This window comes from Aspergillus viridinutans (assembly GCF_018404265.1).
Source record: "Aspergillus viridinutans IFM 47045 DNA, scaffold_2, whole genome shotgun sequence".
Taxonomy (NCBI): domain Eukaryota; kingdom Fungi; phylum Ascomycota; class Eurotiomycetes; order Eurotiales; family Aspergillaceae; genus Aspergillus; species Aspergillus viridinutans.
Window position 1 is genome coordinate 3,012,641 of NW_025091218.1, and position 19,517 is coordinate 3,032,157.

A 19,517-nucleotide genomic window follows, 5' to 3' on the forward strand; every position below is an offset into this window, starting at 1 on the left:
TGTCTTTCATTACTGTCCGTTCCTCAGGTTCGTTGGTTCTGGGGGTCGCCTCACGTGGTGGATGACTCAATTGCCATTTCTTCGACTCTTTCTTCCCCGCCAAATTCCTCTCTGTAGCCCCGCCAGAAGCTTTTTCCACACCACCGCCGCGCTCAAAGCTGTCCAGGCTTCCAAGAAGAATCAGCTCACGATGGCGACCGTAAACACAAAGACCGGCAAGGTCGTTGACCGCGCGGTCTTGGACTCAATGCTCCGGCGCCGGCTTTTCTACACCCCTTCTTTCGAGATCTACGGAGGTGTTTCCGGTCTTTACGACTACGGCCCCCCCGGTACCGCCCTGCTGAACAACATTGTTGACTTGTGGCGCAAGCATTTCGTGCTGGAGGAAGACATGCTGGAAGTGGACTGCACCATGCTCACCCCGCATGAGATTCTGAAGACCAGCGGACACGTCGACAAGTTCGCCGATTGGATGTGCAAGGACCCCAAGACTGGCGAAATCTTCCGCGCGGATCACTTGGTAGAGGAAGTTTTCGAGGCTCGCTTGAAGGGCGACAAAGAGGCGCGTGGTCAAAAGGTGGTCGTGGACGAGGAAAAGGAAGCAAAGAAGAAGAAGAAGGCAAAGGACGCAAAGGCCGTCAAGCTTGATGATGCCCTCGTCAAGGAATACGAGGAGATTTTGGCGCAGATTGATAACTTCGACGGTCCTCAATTGGAAGAGATCATCGCCAAATACGACATCAGAAACCCGACGACCGATGGCAACCTCCTTCCTCCCGTCGCTTTCAACCTCATGTTCCAGACCTCAATTGGCCCTAGCAGCAACATGCCGGGTTACCTGCGGCCTGAAACCGCTCAGGGTCAGTTCCTGAACTTCCAGAAGCTGCTGGAGTTCAATCAACAATCCATGCCTTTCGCATCGGCCTCCATCGGCAAGTCTTTCCGTAACGAGATTTCGCCTCGCGCGGGTCTGTTGCGCGTGCGTGAGTTCCTCATGGCCGAGATTGAACATTACGTGGACCCCGAGGGTGGCAAGAAGCATCACCGCTTCGAGGAAGTTAAGGATATTGAAATGTCTTTCCTCAACCGTAACGTTCAGCTCTCTGGAAGCACGAAGACTGAGAAGATGACCATCGGTAAGGCGGTTGAGACCGGTATGGTCGACAATGAGACACTTGGATACTTTATTGCCCGTATCCAGCTGTTCCTTCTCAAGCTCGGCGTGGACCCGAACAAGCTCCGCTTCCGTCAGCACATGGCTAACGAGATGGCTCACTACGCCGCTGATTGCTGGGATGCGGAACTGCTGACCAGCTACGGATGGATTGAATGTGTTGGCTGCGCTGATCGGAGTGCCTACGACTTGACAGTGCACAAGAACAAGACCGGTGCACCTCTTGTTGTCCGCGAGCCCCGGGCCGAGCCTTTGAAGGTCGAGGAGTGGCAGGTTGATTTGGACAAGAAGAAGTTCGGACCTCGTTTCAAGAAGGACGGCAAGGCCGTCGCGGCTGCCGTCGAGTCACTCTCTCAGGAGCTCCGTGAGAAGTTGGCCATCGATCTGGAGAAGAATGGCAAGATCGAGGTGGATGTGGACGGTGTTGGCTCTGGTAAGGTGGAGCTCGACCAGGACATTGTCAAGATCGAGAAACGCACGCGCGTGGAGAACGTTCGCGAGTACACACCCAATGTCATTGAGCCTTCGTTTGGCATTGGTAGAATCCTGTATAGCATGATTGAGCATGTTTACTGGGCCCGTGAAGAAGATGAAGCCCGTGGTGTACGTATCCCTACACTCTGGAAGTGCGTTTGACACTATGCTAATCTTGCATCTAGGTTCTCTCCTTCCCCCCTGTGATCGCTCCCACCAAGGTTCTGATTGTTCCTCTCTCGACACACGCATCCTTCCGTCCCCTTCTGCAGCAGCTGATGACCAAGTTGCGGCGCATGGGTATCTCCAATCGCGTCGATGACTCCTCCGCCAGTATCGGCAAGCGCTACGCGCGTAATGACGAACTGGGCACACCTTTCGGGATCACGGTTGACTTCCAGTCGGTGAAGGACAACACCTTCACTTTGCGTGACCGTGACACAACCAAGCAGGTGCGTGCCAGTGAGGATGAGATTCTGCAGGCGATCAGGTCCCTGGTGGATGGTGAGAAGACATGGGAAGATATTCGCAAGGAACTTCCTGAATTTACTGGACAGGAGGTTGATTAGACCCCATGGAGACGTGGTCCATGTAAAGGGGAATTCAAGAAGATAACATGATGAATAAATACCAACATCTCAGCTGCAATGGTTACTATTTGCGCAATATCCAAGACACTCGACGAGGGTCGTAGTACAATTCAAATACCCAGCCCAGGGTAGATACTCGTACAGTCGTCCTCGTAGTCCCCTGATATTTTGCCAAGAATCCGGGGCGGACAGTGAGCCAACGCCCGCGTCATTGCGGCACTCCGGCTGGCCAACTTACGCAGACGGCTCTCTCTCCCTTCAATTCACCTCATGGTTATTTTACTTCTTCACAGCTGTAGTTGGTGTCTTTTTTAGTTACATAGCCGGACGGCCACTCCGTCCTTTCACTATGGCACCAACTATTCCCTCGGCCAAGCTGACTCTGTCTTGTCCCCTCTTCGCGGCCGGTTTCGATCCGCGCAACCATGGCTTTTTGCTCGTTGGAGGCGGTGGAGGTGAAGGACGTAGCGGTGTTGGAAATAAAATTGCAAGTTCTCTCTATACTTCACTGCTAGAGTCATGCGAGCCTCACAGATCGTGATGTTGATTCTTGAACCCCGAAGCATTGCGCTAACTTTGAGAGCCGGTGTGGAACAGGCGCTCTTGGACACTTCAAAACGCAGCGAAATCTCGGAGGTAGTCGATATCGAACTCTCGCGCGACGAGGACTCGGTTACTTCACTAGCCGCTGCAAATGCGAGCGATGAGTCGGTCATTGCTCTGGCCGGTATCAACAGCTCCGTGGCCGAGCAGAAGAGAAACAACAATCAACATCTGAGATCATTCCAGATCGACTATCCCCCGCGAAAAAGAAGATCGGCGAGCACGTCCGGAGAAGAAGCAGAGACACTCAAAGAGAATCCCACTCCAGGAAAGACTACAGCACTAGCGCGCGTGTCATTGTTTCGGACAAAGGAGTCCAAGGAATCCAAGGCCGGCGCCGATACCTATCAGAGGATATTGCGACTATCCCCATGGAAAGATGCAGACGCTCCCCGAGTAGCTGCCATTGCGACCGGGCTGGCTCCTTCGGGGGAAATTGTATTTTTCAAAGTCACTCCCACGCCGACCGAGGCTGATGTCATTGGGAGGATTCGCCTGAACGGCGAGGAGGAAGCTGAGGATGTGGACATTATCGATCTGGAGGACGATGGGAAGTACAAAGTGGCCTACACCAACGGGAATGACGTTTTTATTTGTGAAATATCATCACAGACAAGGTCAAACACCTCTCCAGACGTGCAGTGCGTGTACAGCACACCCCTGCCCGAAAAGGGACCGAGGACAAGGCCTAAATTTCGAGCACTGCGCTTCCTCTCCTCCACAACATTGTTGCTCCTTCAGAATGCACCAAACCGAAACGGTTGCGAGCTTTTGATTCTAAATTTGCGCCCTTCTTCGAAAGATAAGCCTTCCGGGTTCATTGTAAGGCGCAAGAAACTGCGCAAATCAATCAAGATCGGGCTAGGTCTGGACACTTGCGGTTTAGGAACGAACCCAGACGGCCAGCAGCAGACCATTATTGCGGTGTCTGGTAGCGACCAGTCTATCGAAGTCTTGACAGTTGAGTTCAGTCCAAGAAAGGGCCATGGCAAACTCCGGCCGTATACAACCCTACGAGACGTCCACCCGTTCTCGATGACCAAGATCTGTTTCTCGAACTTCATCCCCCCAACGCACCCCGTAACGCCAGAGACCCCTCCTCAATATGTCAAGCTGGCCTCGATCAGTATGGGCAATACGGTCGTCGTGCACACCTTCCCGCTCGCCCCATCACCGCCCTCCAGCCGCACCCCGCGGTACGTCCTGGTCATGCCCGGCGAGTCGGAGGTTTGGACCAACTTCGCCAGCGGCTTTGCGGCCCTGCTCTCCATTATCACCGTCTGCGTCCTCCTCCAGGCCTTCACGGAGATCAGAGGCCTCATGCCCCCGTACCTCGGGGCCTCCGAGTGGCTTCCCCCGGATATCCGCGCGGCCATTGCGCGCCCGTACCATCCCCTCCCACCTCACCCACTCCCAACCGCATCCGCGCTCTCTGCCCTCACCGATTCCCCGAAGCAGACTCTCCGAGATATCCTTCATGCCCGTCACGCCGTCGGCGGTAACGATGCCGATGCAGCCCCGGACGCTGACGCAACAACCCCAGCTAACTCCGTCTTGGTCCGATGTCTTCCTGAGTCCAACAACATCTACATCGAGAGCTCCGATGCTCACTCCTCCCGCTCGTCCTCTTCATCTCCTGAAGAGGTAGAAGAGCAGCCATCCCGATCCTGGGATGACCTCAACGAGGACGAGCGTTCTGCCTGGAAGCAACGCTTGATCGATGCTGGATACTGGGCTCTCGAAGAAGGGGAGACGATCCTCCAAGGTGTATTGTTCGGCGAATGTTCTGCCTTTCTGGGAAATCAGGTGCAAGCTAAGCTTCAGTCTTAAAGTGTGGATGAAGATCACGGGATTGATGATCATATCTGGCATGGCGCAAGATCATGAGCTGTGATATCACGTATATTATGAATCGTTCGAGTTTTGACACATGACTACTAATACTATAGACCATTTGGATGGTTGAATCCTAACGCACAAAAATTGCTGTAGAAATCGAGCAGAACCAATTTCAGTCCTGCCTTCAGCCTGGAAATTCTCCCACATGTGTCGTGGTTGGATGCGACACTCGTTATTTTGAAATGCATACTATATCCATCTATGGACTTCTTACTCCCTGAGAAAACTCGCTTGATATTAACAGAAATTTTCATCATCACTCATGGATCAGAAGCATAGAAACATGCATGTAGTGAAATACACATGCGCAACAAAGAGCATCCGTAGCCAGCGTCTCAAACAACCAATGTGTCCTGTTCCCAACTCATTTTTCGCTTTCCTCATTATTTTTCGCTTTCTCTTCTCTCACACCACTGATCCATCAGCTGGCGGACGAAAGAACGTTTCCCTACGCTGTTTTCCTTTCGTCAACATTGGAAGAGACCAACATTCGCGCTGCGTCGTACAAGAGGCTGGCGGCATGGTCAACAGTAAACTTACTCAAACTAAGCCAATACAGCGAAATCAACGAGACGACATGCGACCCAACGGAGTAGAAAGGAGGACGGATGGCTTTGAAAACGAATACCAAATGAGAACGCCAGTAATACGCCAGGCCTGCAATGGAGAAAATGAAGCTCTGCAGCTCGGATATCACACGTGTACTCTGATGAGCAATGCAGGTCGTAATGGAGTATCAGAATCAAGCTGGAGCGTGTAAATGCGACCCATATGTGCGCAAGACAAGATCTAACGGGTAAATTGTAAAGCGAAAACGAGAAGCGCGAATGCTCTACACGTGCCAGCGCGAGTCAAGCTGACACAATGGATTGCGCGAAGAACAAATCACTGTCCGCTGTTCTTCTTCCAACGAAGAAGTTCGGCTAGGCTTGCCAGACTGCAGCCTGTCTTGAGGAAGTCATGGTCCAAGAGTTCGTCGGCGGTAGCACGGCTGTTGACATCGACACAGAGGCAGACACTGAGGAAGGATTTGAGCTCCCTACTCAGCTTTTCGGGCTTCTTCAAGCGAGGCGTTCCGTTCGTGGCGATCAGGTACAACGCCTTCAGTGGTTCCTCGTTCAGATAAGGGGGCTCGGACTCAATCATCTCAATGGCCATGATTCCCAATGACCAACAGTCAACTTTGGGCCCGTACTCCTTTTGCTTGACGACCTCCGGTGCCATCCAGTAAGGAGTACCGACCATTGTTGCACGCTTGTTCTTGGATTCGGTAAGTTTGGCGCAGAAACCGAAATCAGCTTGAAGAGTCAAGTCAGTTAGTCTAGTCAAGATCCAGTGTTCCGAGAAGCAGACTTACTAATCTTGACATGACCAGCGCGATCCAGAAGAACGTTATCACTCTTGATATCACGATGGATGATGTTCTGTCCATGAAGGTGGGCCAGACCCTTGCAAGTCTGGGTAACAGTCAGCATCGCAGCAACCCGGTGCATATCTTTGTGCACTGTAATTCACGAACATACCTCCGCGCAGATTGTCGCAATTTGATCTTCCTGAATAACAGGGTTGTTATCGATGACATCCGTGAGGGCGCCTCCCTCCATGAACTCCATCACAACCCACAGCTCGTTACTCTGTTCCTGCAAGAACGAATCAAGGAAGTTGACGATGTTCGCATGCTGGCTGTCCTTCATAACGATAATCTCATTGACAATGAGCTCTTTGCGGGGCTGGCTGCGCAGGTCCATCTGCTTGATAGCAACCTGACACCGTGGGCCATATTGCCGGTAGAGCTCCCGTGCGACAGGGGAGACAGCGTGCTCCTTAACACGCGCGACATACACCGAACCTGACGCTCCTTGTCCAATTTTTCGTTGCTTGCTGTATGACTCGTTCGGATTATCCTTGGAGACCACGGACCTCAGTCGATCCATGACTTCATTTTCAGACATTGCCGACATGCGGACCTCCTTGTGGCGTGGTTCAGCCTTCTTGGTCAGTGCAGCTTCGGCCTGACGAACACTGTCCGGAACATTGCCTTTTTGTGTCGTCTGCTTGTTCGCAATATTCAGTGGTTTCACAGCTTGCACAGGCGCGGGAAGCTTGGATGGAGGGGGCCCCTGGGCCGCTTTGGTGCCATTGCTTTGGGCGCGAGCGGCCTGAGAACGTGGATCATTTGGAGCGTAACGAGCGTTGGGAGAATTCTTTGCGCTGCCATTGCTGGAAATAGTGGGAGGAGCGGGTGCTGGGCGCTGAGCAGTCAATTGACGAGAAGGATCTTGACGAGTCGAGCCAGGGGCTTGCGGTGCGGGACGGCTTGGCTTGTAGCGATCGGCCATGGAGTCGCCGCCATAGCCGCCAAGCTCCTGCTTGGCCAGGGGAACACGACCCTTAGGGATAGAGGAGTTGTACGCTTCTTGATCAAGTCTGTTCAGTTCATCTTCGCGTTGACGAGCCCGGCGGGTCTCGTCTTCGACACGTCGACGCTCCTGTTCTGCCATCTCCTTCATTCTCTCGAGCTGCTGCTGCTGGTCCAAAGCACGATCAGACTCCGCCCTCTGCGAAGGTGACGAATTTGCCGAGCGGCTCGTTTGGGAGTGTCCGTTGTCCAAACGCTGAGCAGGGCCTGGCGGCGGCGGCCTCGGGGGAGCAATGGAGCTGCCCACCGAGTTGTTGCTGTAGGGCTTTGACTGCTGACTGGATGGAGGACCGGCCAATCCAGCGTAGTACTGCGGGTTTTGTTCGCGCATCTTGATATCGGAGTAGAACTCTAGAACCTCAATCACCGCCTGGGGATTCTTCTTGTAGTCTTCCTTGGTGATGGCCGACGCGGTCAGCAGCTTCTCCCACTCTGGGGGTAAGCCCACAAAGGCGCCGGTTTGCGGATCAAAGCCGACATGGACACGGTGACTGAAATTTGTCGGGTTGCTCACACCTCCCATGCCAGGGCAACGCTCGTAAATTTTGTCAATCCAGTCATAAATTTCATCGTCACTCTTAACTTCGCAGGTAATGGTTTTGGTGGGCACGTCGCGAGTGATCAAGGCGGTCTTAGAAGCGGCATCCTTTGCATTGGCCAAACGAATGATCTCAAAAGCCATCCGAGTGTCCTCGGAACGCGACACGCTGGTGACAGTGTTGAGCGGGATGGAGAGGACCACCTTCCCAGTCTCATTCTTCAGGAAATCGAGACGGAACTCGCGCAGAATGAGGTACCTCTGATTCCAAGTAGCCAAAAACTTGTCTTCTTTGCAGCGGACATAGCCTTCTTTCACGACGGCAACCCCCCCCTGGCCGGACTGGTTTGTCTTGGTCTGTGAGAGGGCCGGACTGCTGGTGTTAGGAAATAGTGACAGGTTGGCAGATCCAGGTGTACTTGGAGAATTGAGACTCATTTGACTGAATGAAGTGGCCACACCGGAGGGATTCGAAGGGAGTGTGAGTTTTGGACGGTCGGTAGGGGGCCGCGGAGCGGGCCCGGGGTTCATGAATTGGTCGGCGGAATACATACTGCGACAGAGGTCAGTCTAATTTCTTGGATTGAGACCAATAAAATCCCAAAAATGGTATGCACTGCATGGTCAGATAAAGAAGCGCTCAACCTACATTGCAGCTGACGAGATGCTGTGAAGGACAATAGGAATGCGGAAACCCTAAGGAGGGGGGGAAGTAGCCTCAGGGGTTCCCGTTGACCAAAAGGGCGAGACGAGGGAAATCAACACGCAACGGGAACAGACGCCGCAATGCTTCCCTAGAAACAGCAGAACAAGTAATGTTAGCAAGACGCAGCGACACCAGTATTGCCCACATACAAGACCCGAGCGACTCTGCCAGAAAAGGGTGGAATGAACCCCCACTTCGAGAAACTCGTCCAGGGGCGGTGATCCTTCAGCAAAGAGCCGCACAGGGGTTGGAGGACAGCCAGAGGAGCCAGCGAGGATTGTCTGAAATAAAAGTATGCGAGAAGTTGCCGCTGTTGGCTTCGAAGACAATCTTACCTTGTTCCCTTTTCGCCTCTGACCAGCAGAGCCCTCGCGTGGGCGAGGAAGCTCCAAGTGGGAGTGCCGCTTAAATCTGGGGACGGAACGCGGTGAGGGCTTGGTGAGCCAAGGCTGGGACCAGTATTGCAATTTTGCAAGCTGTTTGAAGGTTTGGTAACAAGAGACGCTATGAATTCGAGAGGGTAGGATCTCACAGCGGCGGCGAAGAGAACAGGGAAAAAAAGTTTCAGAAGATACTTCACTGGTGGGGAGGAAAAGAAGGAGAAGAGTGAGTGAGTGAGAGAGAGAGAGAGGGAGGAGAGTGACAGGGAGGAAGAAGAGAGAGAGTGGGGAAGACAGGAACAAGGAGGTGTTAATAATATTGACTGGAAAGGGATTAATACTCTGCTGCTAAGTAGTCAGATGTTGGAAGTAGGAGCAGTAGTATCTAGTAGTGGTGAAGTTTCATCTTGCAACAATATCGATCTAGTTTACGGAGTAGAGAACCAAGGATCAACATGTTTTTAACTATCTATTGATTTTTCTCTGGCTTCTAGAATGCTTGTAGATATAGGATGCGAGACTGCCCCGGTTCAACATCCGGGTACCTACCATTGTTGCTACTCCTCCTCTGGCTGTAACAGAAATTTACTCAGTATAAGTAATCTTCCTCAACGCTAGATCTCTCCAAGATTCTCTGGGATAATTACCATTGTCCCCTTAGGGATAGAGTGGAAATCGAGGTTTGGATGAATTGATTCGAGGTGAACTCCTGGTCAACTCCACGAGGGCGGGACACTGGCTGCTTGAGGCTCGACAAGGTGCGGTAACTTAACATCTGAGCCATATCTAGTAATAATAGAGACCTTTTGCACCCTTATAATATGTTGCAATCAGGTCATCATTACCACTGGCAACATCATTACTAGGTTCCATTCCTTTTGTTGTTAGTTTAACGGGTGAATCAGATTAATTGAGTGAAACCAGTCATGGTCAGTTTATCTGGCACTAGACTAATACTGCAGCAGAGAACTTGTTTCTGGAATGTTTTATTGTTCTGCTCTTTCTAGATACTGTTCACAGTTGATCTTCAGCATTGTAGCAACTATAACGGATTGAGGATCCTCCCCCAGATGCAATGTCCCAGATAAGGCGAGTAAAAGTCGACTCCGTACGAACATTTAGTGAGGTAGTATCCAGTCAACGGAGTACGGAGTACTCCACCGAAGGTCTCGAACTCTCTTCTGGTTCCAGTGCGAAACTACCTAATCTACTCCGTCCGAGTCCTCCTGGACCCACGGGCCATAATCAGGAGTATCCAGAAATCTGCATTAATATTCATGGATCGGCCCACTCCGCTGTTGCACCTGACCCAAACTGGGCAGAATTTAGATATCCGATAAACAATGATTATGAATTCATTTATGATGGATCAAGAAATTACTAAAACCCATTGGACTCCGTCCGTTTGACCCGAACAGCTGCCTATACGTTTACTCATACTAGCTGGAGACGAACTGCAGGATATTCCGTATATAGATCAGTGCTCCTCTCCAAACGGGTGATTGAACTTCAGCAGTCCATTCAGTCCTCCCACCCAGCCATCATGCGCTTCAGCGCCTGTGACCTTCCGCATCACGCATGGCACGCCGCCATGCCACTCGTTCTTCCCATGCCGCATCTCCTCATTCCACACGCGAGCTTCCGTGCCCACCGTCATCCCCTGCCCCAAATTGACACCGTCAATGCTGACCTCTAGCTCCCGCCCCCGATTTTTCTCACTCAGTCGAAGCGTGATTGGCGTGCTCGAGGGCAGAACCAGAGGCCGGAAGCTGAGGCTTCGGGCACAAATAGGCGTCAAAAGCACCGCCGGCACCAGGGGATGGACAATGCTCCCCCCACTGCTTAAGCTGTATGCCGTACTGCCAGTAGGCGTTGAGATGATCATCCCGTCTGCCACTGCTTCCGTCAGGAACCGGCCTCCGACGTATACATCAACCACAGCTAGATGCGGCTCCTTGCCGCGATGAAGAAGCACTTCATTCATGACATACACTCCCTGGGTACCCAGATGACCCTGTGCGACAGGGGTATTTCCATGTACTTCAATTGGTTTGCCATCAACTGTGAAGAGCCCGACCTTTAGACGGTTCCGCATCAAGATTCGAGCTCCCCGGGACGAGCCCATTGATTTCCCACGAACCGAAGACCATCCCGTTGGCCCTGACCCATTTTCCATCTGGTCCTCTAGGATCGGTGCCCGATCTCCGACACCCGCCCCAGACATGAATACTTCACGAAAAGCGCGCTTGTATTCCGCAAATTTCCATTCGCTTAGGAAACCCAGTGTTCCCATACTGAATGACAACACGGGAGGTACATTAACGCACGCGGCGAACAGGGAAGATGCTCGTAGGATTGTCCCATCTCCCCCAAGGGTGACCGTCATGTCCACTTTGTCATGTAAAGCGGATGGGTCATTATCTGGAAATGTTGAGTAGACCGGGAAAGGAAGCGAACTGTGAATTTCCTCGGCAGTCTTTCGTTCTAGGATGATGGCAATTGATGGATAGGTCGACCTTGTGTGGCTAGACTCTCCAGAAATTGTGTTAGTAAAGGCTCTTCCCAGGATACATCATTCATCTAGTGTTCCATACGCAGCAAATTCAACCAGCGATTCCGTCACCGCTGGGGCACAGTCTTTCTTGACAACGAGGATATTCCTCGGAGGCTCTGGCCACCGAAGCGTAAGCAGATCGCCTTCTCGAGATTCTGGCAGAGGTCAGCGATCTTCACCCAGCATGCCCGAAACAACGGTACGAGGTGGCGCGCACCTTCATATTTGGGTATGATACGTTGCGGTAGTGTTCGGATATCTCTGATCTCTTGCAGATACGAAGAAGCGGAGAAACCTCTTGTGCATAGAATGCGGCGCCCGAATCCCAATCTGGTGGGTCGGAATTGAATCATAGCCACTAGCATTATAAAGGCACTGGCTCGCACGGTTATTCATTAGCCCAAGTCACAAGCTATTGCAATTCGAGATTCCTCCTCCATCTTCATCCCATGATGCATCGACTCACATTAAGGATAGTTTCTGTCCATTTTCTGACCCGGTCTTCGTGAGTCACGCAGTCTAGAATGTTTGAAGTATTTCTTTTATTTCAAGGACATTCTCAGTGCTTACAGCAGCTCGCTCATTGCTCTCTAGACAGGCGAAGTAAATACCGTGTAGACTATCAAGAGAAATTAAGATAACGATAAAATAGCGTCATTAGAGAGGTTATAGACAACTAAAGGTGACCACAAACAATCGACCATCTCGCTGACCGCCTTTGCCTAATAGTAGGCCAAGATACATCACTCACGCTCTGCCAGGGTGGTGCTTCATTGCCTAGGTAAGTAAGGTTGTTCTACCCGCTGGTCAATCACAAGATCATTTTATCCATTATTCGCTTTCCTGTGCCCACCAACAACCGTGGTGCACGCATGATTATTGTGATTATTGTTGTTTCAATTCTGGTGTCTTTCTCTCTTTTCATTTCCACTGCTCGAGGCATGGCTTGATATTCCTTCTCATCTTTATTACTCACCCAGTTCTCCCTTTGCGACGTCTCGTGTCGCCCACACAGCTTTAGGCAGCGAGACACTGCTTGTTTATACCTAATTCCCTAGTGCATTGATCTGCTCGTGTGCTTTGTACGAGGGCGAATTCACGGTCTTCAATTTCCCAGACTTCATCTCGATCGTTCCAATTCGACTACGGAGGTTCTTCTATCAGCTTCACGAGGGTTATCCGCTCGTCATGGACTCTTCAGAGCTTCGTCAGCGAAAGCCGGCACTTGGCCTGAACGGTGATAACGTTGTTGAAAAGCCTCAAGCCTTCGAAGACACCGAGCCGCGCCTCAAGCACGGCATTCCTATGCAGCTACTTCGTTCTTTGCTACTTGCAACATGGTTCAATTGCTGCTGTGTCATTATTTTCGCGACCCAGTTGATTGGGTCTCCTCTTTATTTCATAAACAAGGACTATTATTATAGTTACATGGCTCTGACGAAACAATCATTTGGCTTGGTTATAACAGCCCTGACACAATGGGGTTGTCCAACATATGTACGCGTCAGTGGGGACGAGAGCGTGCGAGGTCAGATTCACCTGTGTAAGGATGGACGACTCAAGACCGAGTTTCCCGAGCGTCTAGTCTTGGTTGCCAATCACCAGGTTTACACCGACTGGATCTATCTTTGGTGGATCGCTTACACGAACCAAATGCATGGTCGCATCTTCATCATTCTCAAGGAATCACTTAAGTATATTCCAATCATCGGGCAGGGTATGACATTCTACAGCTTCATTTTCATGGCCCGTAAATGGTTGTCCGACAAACCTCGACTACAACATCGTTTGGAAAAACTCAAGACCCAAATGTCCGGTTCCAAATCGGAATCACAGCAATATGACCCCATGTGGCTCCTGATTTTCCCAGAAGGCACCAACCTGTCCCCAAATACGAAACGACGGAGCGACGAATACGGCCGAAAGCAGGGGCTACCGCCCCTGAAACATGAGCTCCTTCCTCGGTCGACCGGTCTCCTATTCTGCCTACAGCAGCTGAGGGGAACCGTCGATTGGGTATATGACTGCACCGTTGCGTACGAAGGGCCACCGTAAGTTTTCAAAAGAGGTTTCCGCGCCCACTGCACATTGGTTGATTAACATCTTTCTTTTTTCCCAACTGCAGGAAGGGCAGCTATCCCGACAAGTACTTTACTCTCCGATCCACATATTTGCAGGGAAGGCCTCCGACCTCCGTCAACATGTACTGGAGACGATTCGCTATGTCTGCTATTCCTTTGGATGATCAAAAGGAATTTGATACCTGGCTCAGGTCGCGCTGGACGGAAAAGGATGAGCTACTTGACCAATTTTTTGAAACTGGGAGGTTTCCAACTTCCCTGGCTGGCAGCGTTGACGCTGGAGATGTGTCCGATGTACAGAGAGAGGCTGCCTCTAAGGGCTTTGTGGAAAGTCATGTCCGGCTACATCACTGGACGGAGCTTGGGCGGATTTTCATRGTACTAACAGGCATGGCGTTTCTTTGCAAATTGCCCAAGGTTTTTGGGCTATGGGACTAGAATAACCTCGAGTCTTCTGGGTGGTGCTAGATTATCAATAACTATATTGCTAGTATCCTTATGAGCATAGATGACAGAACGAAATGAGATCATATTATTGATGAAAAATATTGCGGGAGTTTACAGCGGCATGAGAGGAATATATTATGGTTGTACTTGATCTTTACGAGTGACCAAATGTTTGAGGAAAATTGCTGTTGAAATGACGCCGATTACCAATCTGGTTTCATTCAACATCACCATCCAGCAGGCACCGTCGTTTGGATGTGGTCACACTTGAGGCCGATTAAATGTGGCGGTGCTCTCTGATGCACTAGCCACTTAAGATAAAGTCCAGCCACTGCTGGATGCCTCAGGCTCCCACATAGATTATTCCGCCCGAACAGCAACAAAGATCAAGAGCCGCAGATCTGTCTCTATGGTCTCCAAAGCTCCAACACAAGAGCTGGTTTCTTATTCGGGTCCAGCAAGGAACCTCTACATCTTTCTCTGTTTCAATATCTGAAAACATTTATTAGTTTTTCCCGCCTAAAATGATCATGGCTTGAGCTTTGCCACGAACTTCCATTTCAGCTCAAATCCGAACAGTCGCATCTCTCCGTGTTTCCTCCTACCGTATCATCTCGGAGACATTGGCAAAACGACAGCACATATTCCCTCCATCCTAGAAAAGCGTCATGGCGTCATTAGAAAACGGCTACGCCAATGGCAATTCATTCCCAACCGCCAGCTCTCAGGTCAATCTTCGCTTTTCTGACATACCCTCTGCGATTGATATTCCCGCGTCCACCCTTGATAGCGAAGTTGAAGTCAGTTTGGAAGGCCTACCAGACGACCCCACAGAACTATGTACCCTCCTGGAGAACGAGAAAGCCGCGAAGAATTTCTGGGTGATTATCGCGCTGGCGTATGCCAAGCAGAAGCAGCTCGATCATGCGATCGACATTCTGAATAAAGGCCTGGCTTCGGTCGGTCATGGGGCAGCCAAAGAGAAACTTGGTCTGTTGGGCTGGGTCTGCTGGCTGTTGATGCTGAAGAGCCGACAGGCCCCCCGAGTTGCTTCGGAAGGGGAACTGTATACAGAAGCCAAGACCAAGGATTATTACCTCCAGCTCGCGACGTCGACGCTGAACGAGGCGTCGCGACTGAACCCGGCTTTCCCTCCTTTGTTTCTCGCCCGTGGTGTTCTGTGCCTTTTGCGGGCTTCCTTGCACCCACCAAGACCGGTTCGACCGGGGTCAGTTGATACGTCCGAGAGAGTGGAGTCGCTGCGACAGGCGCTCAAGTGCTTCGAAGAATCGTCAAAGGCGTTTGGAGGCCGGAATGTGATGGCGATCCTGGGACGTGCCAGAGCGCAATACTTGCTGGGCAGGTATGCGGAGGCGCTAGAGGGGTATCAGAAGGTTCTGATGAAGATGCCTGGTCTGACAGACCCAGATCCTCGGATTGGTATCGGGTGTTGCTTATGGCAATTGGGCTTCAAGGATCAGGCGAAGGTTGCTTGGGAGCGGGCGCTGGCAGTTGTGAGTTACGAAAGGCTACTGTGAGCTTTGCAGAGCATTGCTGATGTAATTTTTTTTTTCTGTCTTACAGAATCCCGACTCCAAGGTTGCCAACATCCTACTTGCCGTTTATTACCTCTATGACAGTTCGCGACACGCGACGACAGATCCTGCCTTTGGCTCGTTGTACAAAGTGGCCATGACTCAGTACACGCAGAAAGCCTTCAAATTGGACAAGGAATACCCCATGACATGTGCACTCTTTGGCAGCTATTTCCTATTGCGAAAATCCTACTCTACCGTCGAGACACTAGCGCGGAAAGCCATCGAGCACACTGATGTAATGGCGATTGCCAGTGACGGCTGGTATCTCCTGGGACGCAAAGCTCACTATGAAGATGACCTTGCTCGCGCTGCGGAGTACTACAGCCGCTCCGATCAAGCACGAGGTGGCGGCGACAAAGGGTACCTTCCTGCAAAGTTCGGTGCGGTGCAGATGCAGGTATCCAACCGGAACTACGACGACGCCAAATTCCGGTTGGAGAAAATTATCCAGCAAACCAAGAACCCCGAATGTATGATCTTACTTGGGGCTCTTCATGCCGAGGAGGTCTTTGCTGCTCAAGCCAGCGGTAGCAAGGAGGACAAGTCGGCGGAAGCTAAAAAGGCCATCAGCCTGCTCGAATCGGTCCGTAGCCTGTGGAAGGACGAAGCCAAGAAGGTCTCTCCTGATGAATCAGTCTTGGTGTACCTGTCGCGTCTCTATGAGCAGATTGCCCCGGAGAAGAGCATGCAATGCCTGAGTCAGCTGGAAGAAATGCAACTGGCCGAGATCACCGAAGAAGAGCGTCCGGAAGGTATTGAGGACGAGGAAGAAGTCAAAGCCATCCTCCGCACAAACCTTCCTCCTCAACTTCTTAATAATATGGGCTGCTTTATGTACCAGGCTGACAAGGTGGAACAAGCGAGAACGCTATTCCAGGCAGCTTTGAATGCCTGCGTTCGGTCACAGGAGAAGGAGGCGCAGCTTGATACAGATGCTCTTGTAACGACCATCAGTTACAATCTGGGTCGAGCCTACGAAGCCTCCAACATGCAAGACGAGGCCAAGAAAGTTTACGAAGGCCTGCTTGAACGTCATGCCGATTACACAGAAGCCAATGCGAGACTCACGTATATTGCTCTTCGACAGAGCCCTACAGATGAAGGGCCGAAGAAGATGGCCAAACTCTACGAGGCCGACTCGACGAATCTCGAGGTCCGCGCTCTCTTCGGATGGTACCTGAGCAAGTCCAAGAAGCGGGCGGCGAACCTCGCTGAGGACCACGAGCAGCGACATTACAAACATACCCTGCAGTACTTTGACAAGCATGACCGCTACTCTTTGACCGGGATGGGCAATGTTCACCTGGCGACAGCGCGGGATATGCGGCGCGATACTGACCAAGATAAGGAGAAACGCCGCAAGATGTACGAGAGGGCCGTTGAATTCTTCGACAAAGCGCTGCAGCTAGATCCCAAGAATGCCTATGCAGCGCAAGGTATTGCTATTGCGCTCGTCGACGATAAGAAGGACCACGCCGGCGCCGTGCATATCTTCTCCAAGGTGCGAGATACCCTAAAGGACGCCAGCGTCTACCTGAATCTGGGCCATGTCTATGCCGAACTCCGCCAATACTCTCGGTCGATTGAGCACTACGAGGCAGCGCTGTCGAAAGATCGTGCTCGCGATGCACAGATTCTGGCATGCCTCGGACGAGTCTGGCTGCTCAAGGGCAAGCAAGAAATGAACTTGTCCGCCATGAAGACGGCGCTGGACTATGCCAAACGGGCCCACGCCGTAGCGCCCGCACAGGCTCATCTCGAGTTCAATGTTGCATTCGTGCAAAACCAGATTGCCTCGCTGGCGTACAGCCTACCAGAGACGCAGAAGACGGTTCAGGACGTCGAGGAAGCCGCTGGGGGGCTTCACCAAGCTATTGAGACCTTCGGGCGCATTGCCAAGGTGAAGAACCCACCGTACCCTGCCGGAGCACTGGAGCAGCGCGCCAACATGGGCAAGACGATCATCAAACAGTTGGAACGTGCGCTCCAAAGCCAGAAGGAATACGAAGAGAAGAACGCGGCGAAGCTGCAGCAGGCGCGCGAGGCTCGAGAGGCGGAGATCCGCAAGCGGGAGGAAGAGGTGCGGAAGGCGCAGGAAGCCGAGCAGGAACGGAAGAAGAAGCTTGCGGAGGAGCGACAGCGGATGATTGAGGAAGCCCAGCGACTGGCCGAGCAGCGGGCAGAAGAGGAGCGGGCGCGTGAGGAGGCGGAGATGACGGTGGATTCGGAAACCGGCGACAAAGTGAGGCGGAGAAAGAAGACATCGTCGAAGCGCAAGAAGAAGAGGGCGGAAGACGATTTCATCAGCGACGGGGAGACGCCTCGCCGGGCAGTCAGCGGGGAGCCCGGCAGCGAGGGTGAGGCGGCACCCAAGAAGCGCAGACGGCTGGAGCGTCGGTCCGGCGGCAAGGCGCAGAGCAAGTACAAAAGCAGCGAGATTGTGGAAGATTCGGACGTGGAGGATGAGGTGCACGAGGCTGCTGCGGGTGATTCGGATCAAGAGATGCGGGACACCGGAGCCGATGATGCTGAGGATGTGGTGCAGCGGCGTCGAGCCAAGGTGACCCGTCGGATTGCGGACGAAGATGATGAGGATGAGGAAGAAGAGCGAGGAGCCGCATCAGCAGGCCCGGTGCATGAGAATCACGAAGACGACGATGATGGGCTGTTCAACGAGAGCCCCGGGGAGGATCTGGAGATGAAGGAGGACGAGGAGGAGTAATCAGCCCTTTATTGGAAGTCTACGGACACTACATGTAGTTTTAGATATGAAGCATATTTTTCATATAGTTTCTCGTTGCTCGTTCGTTTATCTCATTGATTATGATATCAATTGGCGTTGAGGACAGAAGCGACAGGGTGAAAGGCGGAAACGGGCATTTTGTTGATAGTTTTACGTGATGTATGTACACTAGCTACGAGATCTGCTTCAGCCTGATGATAGGGATGATATAACAACACACTTTTAGCAGTCAGTATCTATCTATCCAACGTAAAAACAGTTCGAGTGAAGCTGAGAGCGGCGGTCGACGGAGGTCGACCGCTCCTCTGTTATCTTGTTATGTTTGGTCTCTGCGCAGGAACAAGGAAGACGACGAAGAGTGTAGATGATGATCGCTGGTACGTTACTGTTATTGTTATTGTTATTTCTGTACGGAGTAGCAACATCATGATCGTCGCCTGCTTTAGTGGTCGTCTAGTTTCCAAAAATAATAAACCGGCAGCCAAAAGACAAATCGAGGAAGCCAAGAGTCCACCGAGTCGTCATATATACTCAAAGCAGGATAGTTGGAGAAGTGGGACGGACGATAGACTTTCATTGAGACTCCAGAGGGCAGAGATACTGAATCGACAGATTCTAGACAAAATGATCTTCAGGAGACGAACAAGTGAAACATAGCTCTTGGTCTGATTTTTGTTCCAGGGGCAAAAGTTTATCTTTTGAGACAGTGGTGAGGCAGCATCCAGATACGCTGCGGAATACGGAGTGTAGCCAACTAAGCCAAGGTATAGTCTCGCACGTGAGAACTGAGGAGGGCAAACCAGTTGGCGGTTTGATCCAAGTTCGTCCTTGCTTAGAAAGCAGTGAGTGGCCAGGTGCTATCCTTACAGACTTACACAGCTAACCCGGCACGAGCAGGGATTTGATCGAGATTCGAGAGATCTGATTGATCGAGGATCGAAGCCCTTATCCAGATGGGTTTGGAACATTTGAACCAGAGTAACGGGTTCGTTCGGATCAGCTGATTTTGGTTATCTACCTAGGTAGGGTACTCTGTAATCAGCATAATCCAGTAAAAGGCCAAACCACTATGAGCTGGGTTCTAACAGCCAGAGGCATATCACGGAATCAGCCTAGGTAGTGTACGTAGGCAATCCTGGAAAATCATCATGTGCGAGCACAGCAGGTGTCTCTCCCGCATTGACTCTCCATGGGCCTTTCGTCCTGTAGGTACCCAGGATGCATACACATACATACACCATGCATGCATGTTTGACTACATCCCTGTCTTACTGATTTCAAGCTGGATCTGTTTGAACCAGTTTTGGTAAT

General features: G+C 51.6%; 6 protein-coding genes across 6 annotated transcripts; 4 read left to right on the forward strand and 2 right to left on the reverse strand.

Moving 5' to 3' along the window:
- Nucleotides 1-190: 190 nt before the first annotated feature.
- Nucleotides 191-2,217, forward strand: Aspvir_004556 (glycine--tRNA ligase; the record flags this gene model as incomplete). Its single annotated transcript, XM_043267780.1, has 2 exons — nucleotides 191-1,777; nucleotides 1,834-2,217. 2 exons carry the CDS (start codon nucleotides 191-193, stop codon nucleotides 2,215-2,217), a joined length of 1,971 nt encoding a protein of 656 aa, XP_043123715.1.
- A 370-nt stretch (nucleotides 2,218-2,587) lies between these two features.
- On the forward strand, nucleotides 2,588-4,671 carry Aspvir_004557 (uncharacterized protein; the record flags this gene model as incomplete). The annotated part of the gene is made up of 2 exons (XM_043267781.1): nucleotides 2,588-2,710; nucleotides 2,836-4,671. 2 exons carry the CDS (start codon nucleotides 2,588-2,590, stop codon nucleotides 4,669-4,671), a joined length of 1,959 nt encoding a protein of 652 aa, XP_043123716.1.
- Nucleotides 4,672-5,625: 954 nt separating this feature from the next.
- Nucleotides 5,626-8,249, reverse strand: Aspvir_004558 (serine/threonine protein kinase CLA4; the record flags this gene model as incomplete). The annotated part of the gene is made up of 3 exons (XM_043267782.1): nucleotides 5,626-6,038; nucleotides 6,098-6,197; nucleotides 6,264-8,249. 3 exons carry the CDS (start codon nucleotides 8,247-8,249, stop codon nucleotides 5,626-5,628), a joined length of 2,499 nt encoding a protein of 832 aa, XP_043123717.1.
- A 2,011-nt stretch (nucleotides 8,250-10,260) lies between these two features.
- Aspvir_004559 (NADH kinase POS5) lies at nucleotides 10,261-11,702 on the reverse strand (the record flags this gene model as incomplete). The annotated part of the gene is made up of 3 exons (XM_043267783.1): nucleotides 10,261-11,308; nucleotides 11,378-11,492; nucleotides 11,555-11,702. 3 exons carry the CDS (start codon nucleotides 11,700-11,702, stop codon nucleotides 10,261-10,263), a joined length of 1,311 nt encoding a protein of 436 aa, XP_043123718.1.
- Nucleotides 11,703-12,525: 823 nt separating this feature from the next.
- On the forward strand, nucleotides 12,526-13,856 carry Aspvir_004560 (lysophospholipid acyltransferase family protein; the record flags this gene model as incomplete). Its single annotated transcript, XM_043267784.1, has 2 exons — nucleotides 12,526-13,388; nucleotides 13,463-13,856. The coding sequence occupies 2 exons, from the start codon at nucleotides 12,526-12,528 to the stop codon at nucleotides 13,854-13,856; spliced, it is 1,257 nt and encodes a 418-aa protein (XP_043123719.1).
- Nucleotides 13,857-14,533: 677 nt separating this feature from the next.
- Nucleotides 14,534-18,185, forward strand: Aspvir_004561 (putative RNA polymerase II transcription elongation factor (Ctr9); the record flags this gene model as incomplete). The annotated part of the gene is made up of 2 exons (XM_043267785.1): nucleotides 14,534-15,379; nucleotides 15,450-18,185. 2 exons carry the CDS (start codon nucleotides 14,534-14,536, stop codon nucleotides 18,183-18,185), a joined length of 3,582 nt encoding a protein of 1,193 aa, XP_043123720.1.
- Nucleotides 18,186-19,517: the final 1,332 nt, after the last annotated feature.